Source organism: Myotis daubentonii, chromosome 4, assembly GCF_963259705.1.
Source record: "Myotis daubentonii chromosome 4, mMyoDau2.1, whole genome shotgun sequence".
NCBI classification, from domain to species: Eukaryota; Metazoa; Chordata; class Mammalia; order Chiroptera; family Vespertilionidae; genus Myotis; species Myotis daubentonii.
The window spans coordinates 111,823,730-111,838,541 of record NC_081843.1 but is presented as its reverse complement, the minus strand read 5'-3'; the positions used below and the strand labels follow the sequence as shown (position 1 = coordinate 111,838,541).

General features: G+C 45.7%; 1 protein-coding gene across 4 annotated transcripts in view; it reads right to left on the bottom strand.

Moving 5' to 3' along the window:
- PRLR (prolactin receptor) overlaps positions 1-9,377 on the bottom strand; it is a 130,811-nt gene extending 121,434 nt beyond the window's left edge. Inside the window, exon 1 of one of the 4 annotated variants that reach the window (XM_059694952.1) lies at positions 9,242-9,377. Coding sequence is in view for 1 of the 4 variants with exons in the window: in XM_059694950.1 (XP_059550933.1) it covers positions 7,189-7,208 (20 nt within the window). In the remaining 3 variants the exon portion in view is untranslated. Of the gene's footprint in view, positions 1-7,188; positions 8,079-9,241 lie in introns of those variants that run through there. The other 3 variants (XM_059694954.1, XM_059694956.1, XM_059694950.1) reach the window with 3 other exon arrangements.
- Positions 9,378-14,812: the final 5,435 nt, after the last annotated feature.

Below are 14,812 nucleotides of genomic sequence, written 5' to 3'. Positions count from 1 at the left end.
TAATGCATGGCGGTAGGGAAGCTTGATGTTTATCTTTCAATCTCATAATTATCAAGTTTCTGGCAACCTGATTTCCACGCTGCACATGCATGATTTTAGTCACCAGGCTCTGCAGGGCCCCTCTGAGTGTGGCGCTAGTTAGACAGGGAGAAAGCTTAATATTATGTTCGAGGTCATGCTTTCTAAAGAGGACAATGATGGTGTTGCTACCCAACAAAAATATGGTTTGGATGGTTCTCTAAGGTCCATGCCACCGAAAACAAGAAACAGAAACAAGTAATGAAGATTTGCGTCTTAGCTGAGCAGTAAGATCAGCTCTTCCCAAAGCGCTATGCAGCTCCCTGAAGAACGGGAAGTTAATAGGATGCCCAGGACTCAGTCTTGATGCAAGGGCTCCATGGATGGGGCCTGGGCAGCCGCATTGTTAAAGCTCCTGAGATGATTCTCACATGCAATCAGTGTTGAGGCTTGCGTTTTGGTATAAAGATACTGGAAATTGTTCTTCAATCAGTAATAGATTGCAAGACAGAGAAAAAGAGAATACCCATTTTGGGATGGCACAAAATTGACCCATCTGCTTGTCCTGAAGAGGCTGCAGTGCCAAGACTCTAGCTTCCCCTCCACTAGCCTTCACAAAGAGCTCCCAGCCTCACCACTAGCAATAAACCCAGAACTAGACATACAGTGGCAAGAATTCTTTAAAAATGCAGCTGTAAAAACTGCTGGGTCTCTCTCTCTCTCTCTCTCTCTCTCTCTCTCTCTCTTTCTTTATTCCTCTCGTATGTAATAAAAGTCACTATTTGGTGAATCAAAGCTCCAGAAAAGAAAAATCACAATAGCTAGAGAGCTCTGGGGCTAGGGAGCCTTCACTTCCCAAAGGCAGGAGTGGATGAGCTGTAGGTGTGCATGGCTGAGCTTTCACATGGAGGGAAGCTCAGGTAGGCTCCTGGGACCCCCGTGGCTGCCTGCAGACGGATGCTAACACTCAGCACAGGGTTGACAGCTCAGCCAGTCTAGTCATCTTTTACCTACTGGGCCATAACACTAATTCATTCATCGAAGGACTAACATTGCCAGGTACAGAGTATTCTGTAACAGGAGACTGGCACACTTTCTTTGGGAGCCAAAGCAGATACGGGGAATTCAGTGGCTGAGAATTCTACTCTCATCTCTCTTGCCAGCAAGCTCAAGGCCCGAGGCAAGTAATTAAACACCATTTCTTAATTTGTAAAGTGGGGGAAGTGTGGGGAGATCACGGTTTGTAATAAAATAGCTATTGTTGGCACTAATGGGCATGATAATGAAGCCCTTTGCAAGATTACACAAAGCCTGGTCAATACGGCAGCTGTGCGGTACCATTTGCTCCATCCTTAGCTCAGGTTAATTCCAGGGCACCCCAAAAGCACACAGCATATGGGCAGCTGGTTACACCTTTCATTTGCGACACACCCAAGTCAATAGAATAGCTACAAATATTATCTGTGAATTAAAAAGACTACATAGAGATATAAGTGTACATAAAACTTCCACAAAGCGAAGACCACACATCCTGACTGTCCATTGACTTCTTTTTAAAATATTGCCCTTTTGATTTTATTTCCCATGATTATGATCTAGAGACCTGGTGTTTTTGTTCAGTGACTCTCAACTTTGGCTTCACATTAGAATACTCTGGGGAACTAAGCAACGCTAACACTGATCCCCTGCCCCATTCCTAAACGAACTCGATGAAGACTTGGGAGAGAGGGTGGGGGCATCAGTAGTTTTTCAAAGCTTCCCTAGAATTCCAGCGGTTCTCCTCCACATCACCAAACACTCCACACACACTTCCTCCTCCTGCCGCCTGTGCATTGCTCCTTACTTGGAGAGCCCTCTCTTTCTGTCTCCATGTCTCCGTTTGTCTTTGGCTTAGCCTTACACCCTTCAATGGCCATCTCTCACCTTGTCTTTCTCATTGTACTTTAGGGCTTAAGGCACACTGCCCTCCGGAACCTCCAACTCTACTGTATCATCCATGTAACCTTGGCTGTCATCCTACATTGCTTCTGATGGCTTACATTTATGCCTACCTTCCCGACTAGGTAACATGCTCTCCAAACCAAAGACCTGGCTTTATTAGTCATTTATTTTCCCCATGGAGTCTGGCACTGAGTTCTTGGCATAGAAGATGCTGAAAAAATATGTTACTGTGGATGTAGATACATGAAAGTTCATTCCTGCCAGCTTCTTACTGCCATTTTCCCTCCAGATTTAGATTCCAAGTGGCAATGAACAAGGGCTACTTGTATATTTCCCAGAGCATCTTATACAGCACTCTGGCCCCAGCCACCGGAAGGAAACTCCTCTCGTAGGCGAGTGTCTGCGGAAGCCCCCAGTCCTCAGGTTGTCAGGGACAGCCACCGCCCACGATTTCATCACACATTTCCCCACTAGCACTGATGGGCCAATAGCTCATCAATTCCAGAATCACTGCAGGACTGTGGGGAGTGGGGGCGGGACACACACACACACACACACACACACACACACACACCAGTAGACTAAAGTAGAATCCAGGCCTCTGATACCCCAGGCCAGAGGCTCCCTCTACCAAAATCTGACTGCTTTCTCCTTTGGAAGAAATAAAACTGCAGGAGCAAATCAGATCTTTACTTCACTGACATATGCCAGGGCCACTTTAGCTGGTGGACAAAGAGCCCCACACGGCCTTCTGTGATGTCCTTGGAGCAGCCTTGCATCTTGGAAACCGGCCCTGCATCTTGTTCAAACCGTTTTAAGCAAGAGAACAGGGAGGAGGAAGACACATTTGTCACCACAGTGAAGTGATTTATTCCAGGACTTTGCACACAAACGAGAAGCCCTGGCTGACTCCTCGTCTGACTTGACAAAATGCCTCGAACAACAGACACACTGTCCTGGGAAGTGATTTAAAGTTAAAATTGTAAACCCGGATTCAAAATGACCCTTTGGTCCTAGGGTATCTGACAGTGTCTTGAGATTCGCCTGAGTCAGAGGTTGGGTGATGACGAATGCAACCACTAGGTCTACCGGGGTGGGCAACTTTTTGACTCGAGGGCCACAATGGGTTCTTAAACTGGCCTCAGAAGAAGGAGCTGCGGCCGTGTTTCCCGATGTTGCCATGTTAACACTGCTGCTGGTGAAGGAGCGGAGGGGAGAGCAAGAGAACCCTCCGCTCTGTCGGCTCCGCGGGCCGGATAGAAGAGCCGAACGCCGGATCCGGCCCGCGGGCCGTAGTTTGCCCACGGCTGGGTCCATCAAATCCGATGGGGACATGATGAAGTGGCTGCAAATTGCCACCTGCCCAGCAGAAGAGTGGGGTCGGGGCGAGCGTAGAGGGGACTGCTTTCCTCTTGTCTACTGCGTCACCAAGTAACTGGATTTGGGGACAGACTTGAGCAGGAGTCTGAGTCAAGAACAGAGGAACAGTTAAGTTTGGAAGAAGGAAGAAAAATGTATCATATCTTTGTCAAATCGTTCTTCTATACCAGCATTGTTCAATGGAGATATAATGTGAGCCACAAGTATGGTTTAAAATTTTCTATCACCCACATTAAAAATAAAGTGAAATTAATTTTCATATATTTCATCTAAACTAATACATTCAAGATATCATCATTCTAACATATAATCAATATAAAAATTGATGAGATATTTTTGGGTCTAGTTCTTTGAAATCTAGGGTGTATTTTATTCTTTCAGCACAGCTCAATCTGGACAGGCACATTTTAAGCACACGTGGCTAGTGCTGCATATTACATAGTACAGATGGAGACCCGTGTCGACGAAAAGAGGCCACATGCTAACGTGACTAACTCGGGGAGGGCCTGCGAGGTGGTCTTGCAAACTCAGAGACCTAAAGTAACCACAAAGGCTGATCTGAAATTAAAACTTTAACTAAAAGGAGTGACGGTGGTTAGTCACGTCCTCGGCTGGTATCTTCCCTGACAAAGGTCAGTCTTTTCATTAATTGGGCCTATTATCTTTTTGCATCTATGATAACATGTTTTTGGAATGTCAAAGTCATTTTCCTTTTTTCTGGACCTCTCAAAGCACAGGCACTGCTCTGCGGAGACCACAAGTCCCCTCATGGTTATTGAGTTAATTGTTGACTGTTAACTATCCTGCACCCACCTAAGTCAAAGACATATGTGTCTATCATTTTCCTTTTAAAAAAAAATTTTTATTGATTTCAGAGAGGAAGGGAGAGGGAGAGAGAGATAGAAACATCAATGATGAGAGAGAATCATTGGTTGGCTGCCTCCTGCATGACCCCTACTGGGGATCGAGCCACAACCTGGGCATGTGCCCTGGACCGGAATCGAAGGTGGGACCCTTCAGTCCATTGGCCAACACTCTATCCACTGAGCCAAACATGCTAGGGCTATCATTTCACTTTTTACCCAATCCCAGAGGTTCCCCCCCACCACTGTGTTTTCTCCCACCTCCCTAGCCTATCACCAACAGCGTTCATGTAACCCACTTACCTCTTCCCTTTCGATCGTAATGTACAAAACAAGGTAAAAACCCGCCACTCTCCAGAGCACTATCTCAGTACGCTGAGATTCTGCTTCCTGGCAATTGTCAACAGTTTGGCTCAAATAAACTCACAAATATTCTTTACAGCTTTGAATGTCTTTTACATACACAGCCACTAACAAACTTGGGACATCAGCTAGAAATTACTGTTAACATTTAGCTACCGAACATACTTCTGATATTTTCACTAGCCCCTAGAAGAGGTTATCTCAAAGACCATATGCTAGGTTAGCAAAACGTTTTGGGCGTTGGAGCAAAACACTCTGAGATTAAAATACTAGTGTTGTAACCGTGGGCTAGCTGCTTATCATCTCTGAGTCTTGATTTTTTCAACTATTAAATCATGACAAAAATAGCTAACTTATCAGATTGAGAAGATTAAGTAAGATAAGTATAAAGTACATGGCACAGCTTAGAACAATATAATAGGCCTTGAAACAACAATTTCCCCCATATAGAACTCAACTTGATTTCTAGGGGGGCATTTTATTGTATTTGAGGCGCTAGTGCTTCATGTATTACACTTCTAGATCTTTCCCTGGAGGTTTCTTCTGCTAAGGCAGCCCTTTCTCCAGATCTTCATGGCCTGGGCCCCTCTTATCAGGCAAGTGTAAGTTCAAGAGTGAACATAAAGTTCTAATGGAAATTTTCTCGAGCTGCCTTCCTTAATAAAGTTGCCTCTACGCCTTGGTACACTCTAGTCCCCAGGCTCTCTACTTCCTTCATGGCATTTATCAATATCTGAGGTTATCTTATTTATATATTTATCCCCTGCCCCTCATTTGTCACTCTCTCTAGCATAGAAGCTTCACCAGAGCCAGCACCTTGTCTGTCTTATTCAGAACTCAACAAGTAGCTGTTGAATGAATGAATGCATGCTTAACCCAGGGAGGTGAATGTACATGGTACTCCGATTCTAAAGGTAGGGGAAAAAAGGAACTTCCATAGCTCTTTTTACCTTAAAAGGATTGCTCAGGAAGTCAATGGCCCAGAGCCAGACAGCCTCGCTTGCTGAGTATCTGGAGCCCCAGCAGGAGTGGGAGAGTAGAAAAATTATTCCACAGGTGATCTTATTGTTGCTGCCTATAAGTAGGTATCACATGCAGGATGTATGTTCACGCCACTTAAAACCATCAGAAGATTTGGTCATTCCTGCTCTTTAGAAGAAGAACTGGGAATCTATTGCCCTGACGCAACTCTCTGCTATAGGGAGCTTGGCGGCACCAGGAAAAGGAGTGAGTGTCATACAGACCTGGGCCGGGATCCCAGCTTTTGCCTTTTACCAGCTATGCAAACTGAGGCTTAGAAAAATATGCACATTTTTATCAGCCTCAGTTTCTTTATCTGTGAAGCTTTAAATATCATTTGTCCCCTGCAATGTTGACATAAAAATCACTGAGGTTATGATGTAGGAAAGTGCTTAGTATAGCTCAAAGGCTCGATGATGTAGGGATCAATATTGTCATCTTTGCGTACAAGAACGCCCTGCAGAACATACCGACCAATCTGTGGAATGGGTACTGCCAGGCTGCCCCATTTCCTTTTAGGGTTGTGATATTTCTTTCCCATATTTCCATGTCAGTCATCCAACTTTTTGCAAATGAGGGGCCAGGATGAGGGGGAAGGAGGTGGAGAGAGAGAGAGAGGGAGGGAGGGAGGGAGGGAGAGAGAGAGGGAGGGAGGGAGGGAGGGAGGGAAAGAGGGAGAGAGGGAGGAAGAGAGGGAGGGAGGGAGGGAGGGAGGGAAAGAGGGAACGAGGGAGGGAGGGAGGGAGGGAGAGAGAGAGGGAGGGAGGGAGGGAAAGAGGGAGAGAGGGAGGGAGAGAGGGAGGGAGAGAGGGAGGAAGAGAGGGAGGGAGGGAGGGAAAGAGGAAAAGAGGGAGGGAGGGAGGGAGGGAAAGAGGGAGAGAGGGAGAGAGGGAGGGAGGGAGGGAAAGAGGAAAAGAGGGAGGGAGGGAGGGAGGGAAAGAGGGAGTGAGGGAGAGAGGGAGGGAGGGAGGGAGGGAGGGAAAGAGGGAGGGAGGGAGAGAGGGAGGGAGGGAGGGAGGGAGGGAGGGAGGGAGGGAGGGAGAGAGAAGAAGCTGAATTGGCTAAATCTATACCAAGCTTTAAAAGATAGCAGTGGAGACATTTCTCTCTCCAGAGACCGTTTCTGGTGCATCTGGGGATGGATGCAGCCAGGAGACCTCCCCAGTCACCATGCCCAGCTGTTTGTAGCTATAGGCAAAGATCTAGCTGTTGTGTATTCCAGTTTATGGGCCAAAAGAGAACTGAGGGAAACAACTAAGTCTGGCCGTATTTCACCTGCTGGCAACAGAGTGCTCTACTTGATAAAGGTGAAGCAGCAGACCCGACTACCTTCTGAACCCACCACTCATCCTTGGGAATATTTAGACCAGAATTGATTTTACTCATTCTTCTATGGATATAAGCCCTACAGGAGAGAGTGCTCAAAAAGCATGCAACTACTTAACACTTACTTATAATATTACATTCATATTAATAATAGCAGCTTTTCATTGACCAGGCATTACATAAACACTACTTCCATTCTCCCAACAACAGGGCAAGAAAGGCAGTATTGTTCCCCATTTTACAGACAGAAAAAGTGAGGCTCAGAGAAGTGACTTACCGAAGGGTGGGAGCCAACATTTGAAGCCCGGTCTGTTGGCTGCAATGCTCTGGTGTCCTCTGCTAAACCTTGCTGGCATTGGCAATGGAAGACCCAGGGGGTCTCTAGCCCCTTAAAGGTAAAGTGCAGAGGTCCAAAAGAACACATTTCCTGTTCCTACTATCCCCTGGGGAGCAAGTGGCACTTCAACTCAAAGCCAAGCCTTGGCCCCCTGTCTGACATCCAGCCAGGTGACCTGATGAGCTAGTGCTCAGTGAGACCACAGTGACCCTCTGCAGGCGGCTCTCCGGTGGTGCTGTCTGTAGGATTGGAAACTCCCAGGGGGAGGACCTACCCCAGGAAAGCCACTAAAAGGGTTTGTGAGGCGCCATCCCCAGGAAGCGGAGATTGGGGAAGCCTTGGGAAACAGTGTCCGGAGCTCAGGGAAGGAGGGCTTTCACCTTAGCAGCTGGCTGACTCCAGACCAGGGCAGGCTGTAGGTGATTCCCAGAGCCAACGCAGCCAGCAGAGGCTGCCAATTTCAAAGAACCACAAAAATGGAAATTTTCATCTGCTTCTTCCTTGCACTATTCAGCACTTTTACCCATACACACACACATATATGCACACAGATAATGTGTAATGGGATGTGTAGTATATATTCTATGGAATAATTAATTCCCTAAATATTGCAAAGAGAGAAGAGGAGAGGAGAGGAGAGGAGAGGAGAGGAGAGGAGAGGAGAGGAGAGGAGAGGAGAGGAGAGGAGAGAAGAGAAGAGAAGAGAAGAGAAGAGAAGAGAAGAGAAGAGAAGAGAGAAGAGGAGAGAAGAGGAGAGAAGAGAAGAGAGAAGAGGAGAGAAGAGGAGAGAAGAGGAGAGAAGAGAAGAGAGAAGAGGAGAGAAGAGGAGAGAAGAGAAGAGAAGAGAAGAGAAGAGAGGAGAGAAGAGAAGAGACAAGAGGAGAGAAGAGTAGAGAAGAGGATGGAAGAGGAGAGAAGAGGAGAGAAGAGGAGAGAAGAGAAGAGAGAAGAGGAGAGAAGAGGAGAGAAGAGGAGAGAAGAGAAGAGAGAAGAGGAGAGTAGAGGAGTCTTGCCGAGGGTTGAGGCCAGGTGCAGGGCCAGGAGTAGCACCATCCTGGAGACTCCGGTGGGAAATCTTGGCCGGAACTTGATGAATGAAGACGAAGGAATCTCTCCAACTGATCGTAACGTTTAGCAACCTTCTCAGGCCCAATCACAGAAAACCCTAAATTGCCTGTTAGGGCTGCTTCCCCGGGTCACAGGCAGAGTCACTAAAAGGCTATTTTCCTATGGAAGGGGCTAGAACCCCAGCCCGTGCCCTCTGCCCCGCGCCCGCGCCAGCGCGCTGGCTCCCGGCTCCCGGCTCCCGGCTCCCGGCTCCTCTTCCCTGGGCTCCGCTCTCCGATTCCCTCGGGCTGAAACCCCTCTGCCCCGTCCTGCTCCCTCCAGCTCTACTCGGGGTACGGATCGCAGCCCCGAGCTGCTCACCTGCCGCCACCCCACCGCCTCTGGGGGAGCCGCGCCTCTGGGTCAGCGCAGGTAACTAACTTTCCCCGCCGGACCCGGACCCGGGCCCGGACCGCGGGAGACGGCGGCTGCGGCTGGGAACCCCTGATCCGCGGTCATCGCATCACCTACGCGGAGCCCCTTCGCCTCCCCAATTTCCCCCCAATCTGCCGTAAATAATTCACATCTGAGAGTTCCACAGTCGCGCCAAAACTCAGTCCCCGAGGTGCGTTTGAAGCTGCGTTTGGAAAGGACGAATGCTGCAGTAGTCAAAGCTGGGGGGTAAGGGGGGGGGGGCGGGAGGGGACCTAAACGCCGACTGGGGTCAAAGCCAAACCTGCATGGGTCGTGAGCCAATGTCACCCCAATAAATTCAATTAACATACAAACAATCCTCGCTCTCCCAGCCCCTCTGCCCACGGCGGGCGGTCGGGCTACAATTCTAAGCGCTTTGCAAAGCGCGGCCACCCTCGCTCTGCTCCCGGGCTTGGCCTCGAACCCGCAGCCCTGGCGCCGCGCCGCCGCGCCACCCGCGGTAGCGACTCACTGTGGTCCGGGAGCGAATTCTGCCGCTGCAGCCGCAGCACTTCCTGCAGGAGGACGCGGCGATCGGCGGGGTCGGGCTGCCTCTCCCGAAGCCGGTAAATCCAGAAGGAGGGAGAGCGGCGAGTCAGGCCGGCGGGCTGGGCGGGAGCCCCGCGGAAGAGCCTCCTGGGACCCGGGCGGGGGACCTGCGCCGGGCGCCCTGAGCGGCGGCTGTGCGAGAAGGCGCTCGCGCGGTGCACTTGTTCAGTTCTTCGTTAGGGGAGGAGCCAGGGTTGCAACATTTCTGTTCCTTGCCCGAGGCGAAACAGCGATTTTCTTCTGCCTGCAGAATGCCCGGAGCCTGCGGCTCTCCAAGGTGCGGGCGGCAGGGGCGGGGGATGGGGGTGCGGGGGAGTGGGGGGGGGGGGCGGCGAATGCAACAAAGACGCGGAGAAGAAATAACGGAGTCCAGTCTCCCCAGGGGGCGTTGCGGGATCCGGGCCACCGACCTTCCGCGGACACGGGCAAAACAATAGACAGACAAACAACGATGGCTCAATACATTCAGTGACCACAACGGTGATATTTCTCCCGGCGGCCAAGAGGTGCAGCGTCTCCGTGTCAGATGTCTTTCCTTAGCGTCTGTCTCCGTGTCAGATGTCTTTCCTTATCTCTGAATAACTTGGAACAGTAGCTTGACAACATCGGAGGGGGCTCCAGGGAGTTGAAGCTCACCTTTGCCCAGAAGGAAGGCTCAGAGGGAAAAGGGTGAAAGAAAATAAACAGTCAGTGGCCCAAGTTAGTTTGGTTTCTTTTTGATACCGCAAGACCCAAACTTCCAGGGTGCCCTGTGTTTTCTCTGCCGCAGGGGCATGGTGGTGCCCGAGTAACCCAGCTTTTGTTGTTTTCCACAGATACAGAATTTATCTTCTCTAATAGGGCTGCATGTAGTTCCCTTTTTTGTATGTGCACAACCACCACCTTTTCTCTTGGGGGAAAAAACCACACAAAACCACAGGAACAAAAAACTGAAACAAACAGTAGTAGCTGCCGGGATCAAACAGGTATCCCTGGATGAGTAAGTTGCTAGCGTTCGGCTGATGTGATTAATGTTGCATTTGATTGTTCATAACTCAGAGGGGCAGCAAGAAAGTGTTTTAAACAATGGCTATTGAGTTTGCTGTTGGCGAGAAGGCATATACTTACCAAGAAGGACACCCGGTGGTTAATTGGGCTCGAATCCCAGTTAGCTGCAGGCAACTCAATTCATCTGTGCCCATGACTGCCAGCGTGAGAGGGTGGTTGTTGAGTGACTGGCTGATCCACAGCTCGCTGGGAGGGAAGGGCTGGCCTGGCGTTCTGCTTTGCTGTGCAGAACACAGGGTCCAGGCACGGTCACTAAGCCGCCAGCACTCACTCTCCGTGAAAGGCGACACTGAAGCTTTACAGAGACGATGAAGGAAGTCTGCTGGTGAGCCTCAACCCTTGTCTCTGGCCCACCATAGCTTTGTCACTACCTGCTTCTCTGCATGTGAACAGCCCCTTCACCTGTGTGCGCTCCTTGCATGTCTCTGACTTGTCATTGTCTCAGTGGATGTGTTCCTCTCCTTCCCTCCCCCCCCCCCCCCCCCCCAGCTATTCTTGGCTCTCATCCCTCCCCCTGCCTCCAAGGCCTTGGTCCATGGCAGATGCAGAGGAAAGACCTCAGCCCTTGGCATGGTTTTGGTCCTTACTGTTATTCATTTGGCTTCCCGGAGCTCCACTGTCTCACGGTAAATTGGATGCGGTAATATATGCTTCAAAATAATAATCATGGTGTGGGGTTTTTTTTAATCACCGGTAAAGGGGATAATAACGGTGATAGTCTATATCAGTGGTTCTCAACCGTGGCTGCACATTAGAATCACCTGGGAATCTTTTTAAAATCCTGATTTCTGGGCCTCACCCGCCGGAAATTCTGTTTCTTTGTTACTAATGTTGTGGCCCCACCCCATCACAAAGAAAACAGAATTTCCGGAGGAGGAGGCCCAGAAATCAGGATTTTAAAAAGATTCCCAGGTGATTCTAAGGTGCAGCCACAGTTGAGAACCACTGGTCTATATAAAATGCCTGACGACTCACAGAGAGTCCAGAAGCACGAAGTTGCTTTTTCCCCCTTCCCCTTTCCCCAGGCGTACTTCAGCTCTTCTGTCCCAGGCTCCTTCATCTCAGCCTACAAGAGACTCACACCTTCCTGGACCCGGCTAACCCTTTTGGCAGCTTTACAATTGAATTCACTCCTGTTTTCACCTGGAAAACGTGGTGAAAGCTTCCCTGACTCACCACGCTCTCAACACCTTCAATCAGGACCAGTGGTTCTTAACCCTGGCTGCGCACCACCATCACCTGAGGAGTGTCTCAAAGGTACCGAGTCCAGCTGTCACTTGCAAAGCTGCTAATTCAGGAGGTTTAGGGTGGGGCCCCAATTTCTCTGTTTCTAGAAAGATACAATTGCTTTGCATATGTTGAACCATCCTTGCATCCTACATATACTAGTAAGTCCCACTTGGTCACAGTGTGTGATTCTTTTAATATGCTGTTGAATTTGGTTTGAGAGTATTTTGTTGAGGATTTTTGCAGTTGTTCATTAGGGATATTGCACTTTAGTTTCTAATGTCTTTGTCTGGCTTTGGCATCAGGAAAATGTTGGCCTTATAAAATGAATTTGGATGGGTTTTCTCCTCTTCGATTTTTGAAAGAGTTTAAGAAGGATTAATATTCACTCTTCAAATATTTGGTAGAATTCACTAGTGAAGCCATATGATTCTAGAGTTTTCTTGATTGACATGTTTTTAATTCTTGACATAATTTCCCTTATTCATTGTTGGTTTGTTCAGATTTTTAATGTTTTTTATGATTCATTCTGTATAGATTGTGTTTCTAGGGATCTATCCATTTTTTCTGTTACTCAATTTGTTGGCATATAATTGTTCATAACAGTTTCATGATCATTTTTATTTCTGTGGTATTAGATATAATATGTCCTCTTTCATTTCTGGTATTATTTATTTGAGTCTTCTATCTTTTTTCTTAATCTAACTAAAGAATGTCAATTTCATTTATCTTTAAAAAAACCAATCTTTAATTTTTCTATTTCATTTATTTCTGCTCTAATCCCTACTTTTTTCTTCCTTCCGCTAACTTTGGACTTAGTTTATGTTCTTTATCTAGTTCCTTGAGCTTTAAGGTTAGGTATTTTTAAAAAACTCTTTTTAATATTTTTTTTATAATTGATTTTAGAGTGGAAGGGAGAGGGAGAGGAAATACCAATATGAGAGCGAAACATTGGTTAGCTGCCTCCTTCACACCTCCTCCTGGGGATCAAGCCCACAACCAGGGCATATGCCCTGACTGAGAATCAAACCGGTGACCTTTTGGTACATGGGACAATGCTCAGCCAATTGAGCCACACCGGCCAGGGCTAAATCTTTCTCAATGTAGGTATTCATTACTATACGTTTCCCTCCTAGTACGGCGTTTGCTGCATTCCATAATTCGTATGTTATGTTTTTATTTGTCATAAGTAATTTTCTGATTTCTCTTTTGATATCTTTTTTGACCCAGTGGTTGTTCAGGAATATCTTTTAAATTTCCACATATTTGTGAATTTTCCAGTTATTCTTCTGCTATTGATTTCTAGTTTCATTTCATTACATTTGGAAAGATACTTGGTATGATTTCAATTTTCTTAAAATTATTAAGACTAGTTTTATGGCCTACCATGTACTCTTTACTGAGAAATGCTATGTATGTGCTTGAAAAGAATGTGTATGCTTCTGCTGGTGGGTGGATTGTTCTGTATATGTCTGATAGGTCTAGTTTGCTTATACTAGCAGCAGTTCTCAACCTGTGGGTCGCAACCATCGGAAAACATATAGCATATCAGATATTTACATTACTATTCATAATAGTAGCAAAATTATGGTTATGAAGTAGCAACGAAAGTAATTTTATGGTTGGGGGTCACAACATGAGGAACTGTATTAAAGGGTCGCGGCTTTAGGAAGGTTGAGAACCACTGGAGGGTTTTCTAGTCCTTTGTTTCCCTATTGATCTTCTGTCTGATTGTTCTATCCATTTTTGAAAGTGGGTTATTGATGTATTTAAATATTATTGTCTGTTTCTTCTTTCAGATTAGTTAATGTTTGCGTTATATATTTAAGAGGTACTCTATTGTTGGGTGCATATGTATTTATAAGTGTTTTATCTTCTTGGTGAATTGATATTTTTATCACTATATTAAGTTAATTTTTGCCTCTAGTCACAGTTTTTGACTTAAAGTCTATATTGATGATAGAACTATAGCTATCTCTGCTTTTTTATTTTTATCATTTACATGGAATATTTTTTAAATATCTTCACTTTCAGCCATGTTTGTCCTTAAATCTGAAGTGAGTCTGTTGCAAGTAGCATATAGTTGGATCTTGTTTGTTTAATCCATTTCCCACTCTAATGTCCTTTGATTGAGAACTTTAATTCATTTACATTTAAAGTAATTATTGATTGAAATGGATTTATTAAAAAGAAAAGGATTTACATTTTAACTATTTTCTGTCATGTAGTTCTTTTGTTTCTCTTTGCTTCACTGTCTTTCATATTTTGTTGATTTTTTTGGAGTATGTTTTCCTTTTTTGTCTTTCTTGGTCTTATATAGGTATTTTCTTTCTGGTTACCATGAGGCTTCCATAAGACATCTTATCGTTACGAGTCTATTTTAAGCTGATAACAACTTTACTTCTATTGCATATAAAAACTCTACACTTTGATTCCACCTCCAACACTTTATGCTACTGTTGTGATAATTTATATATTTTTATATTGTGTATCTGTTATCAAATATTTGTAGTTATAGTTGTTATTAATATTTTTGTCTCTAAACTTTATATTAAAATCAAAAGTGATTTACATTATTAAAGTATTACAATATTCTGTATTTGTCTATAAACTTATTTTAACCAGTGAGTTTTATACTTTCATATACTTTCTTATTGCTGTTTAGTGTTCTTTCATTTCAACTTGAAGACCTCACTTTACCATTGTGCATGTTTTTAATACTTAGTTTAATTTGTTAAGATGAATATAAAGTCAACCATTTAAAATGTGTAATACAGGGCATTTAGTACCTTCCCAATGTTGTGCACCTATCACCTCTATCTAGTTTCCAAACATTTTCATCACCACCATATACACTAATTAAGCACTGCCCATGTCTCTCTTCTCAGCCTCTGGCAACAATGAATCTGCTTTATGTTTTTATAGGTTTACTTATTCTGGTTATTTCATATTAATAAAATCCCACAATCTGTGACTTTTTGTGCCTCGCTTCTTTCACATAGCACACTGCTTTTTAAGTTTTTCCATGTTGTAGCATGTATCATTACTTCATTTCTTTTCATAGATGAATACTATTCTATTGTATAGATATACCCCACTTTGCTTATCTATTCACCCATTTGAGTTGTTTTCAACTTTTGGCTCTTGTGAATAAATTGCTTAACTTTTAACCCTCCCTTTCTTCATCTGCAAGTGGGGATAATTGTTTTCAGGGTCATTG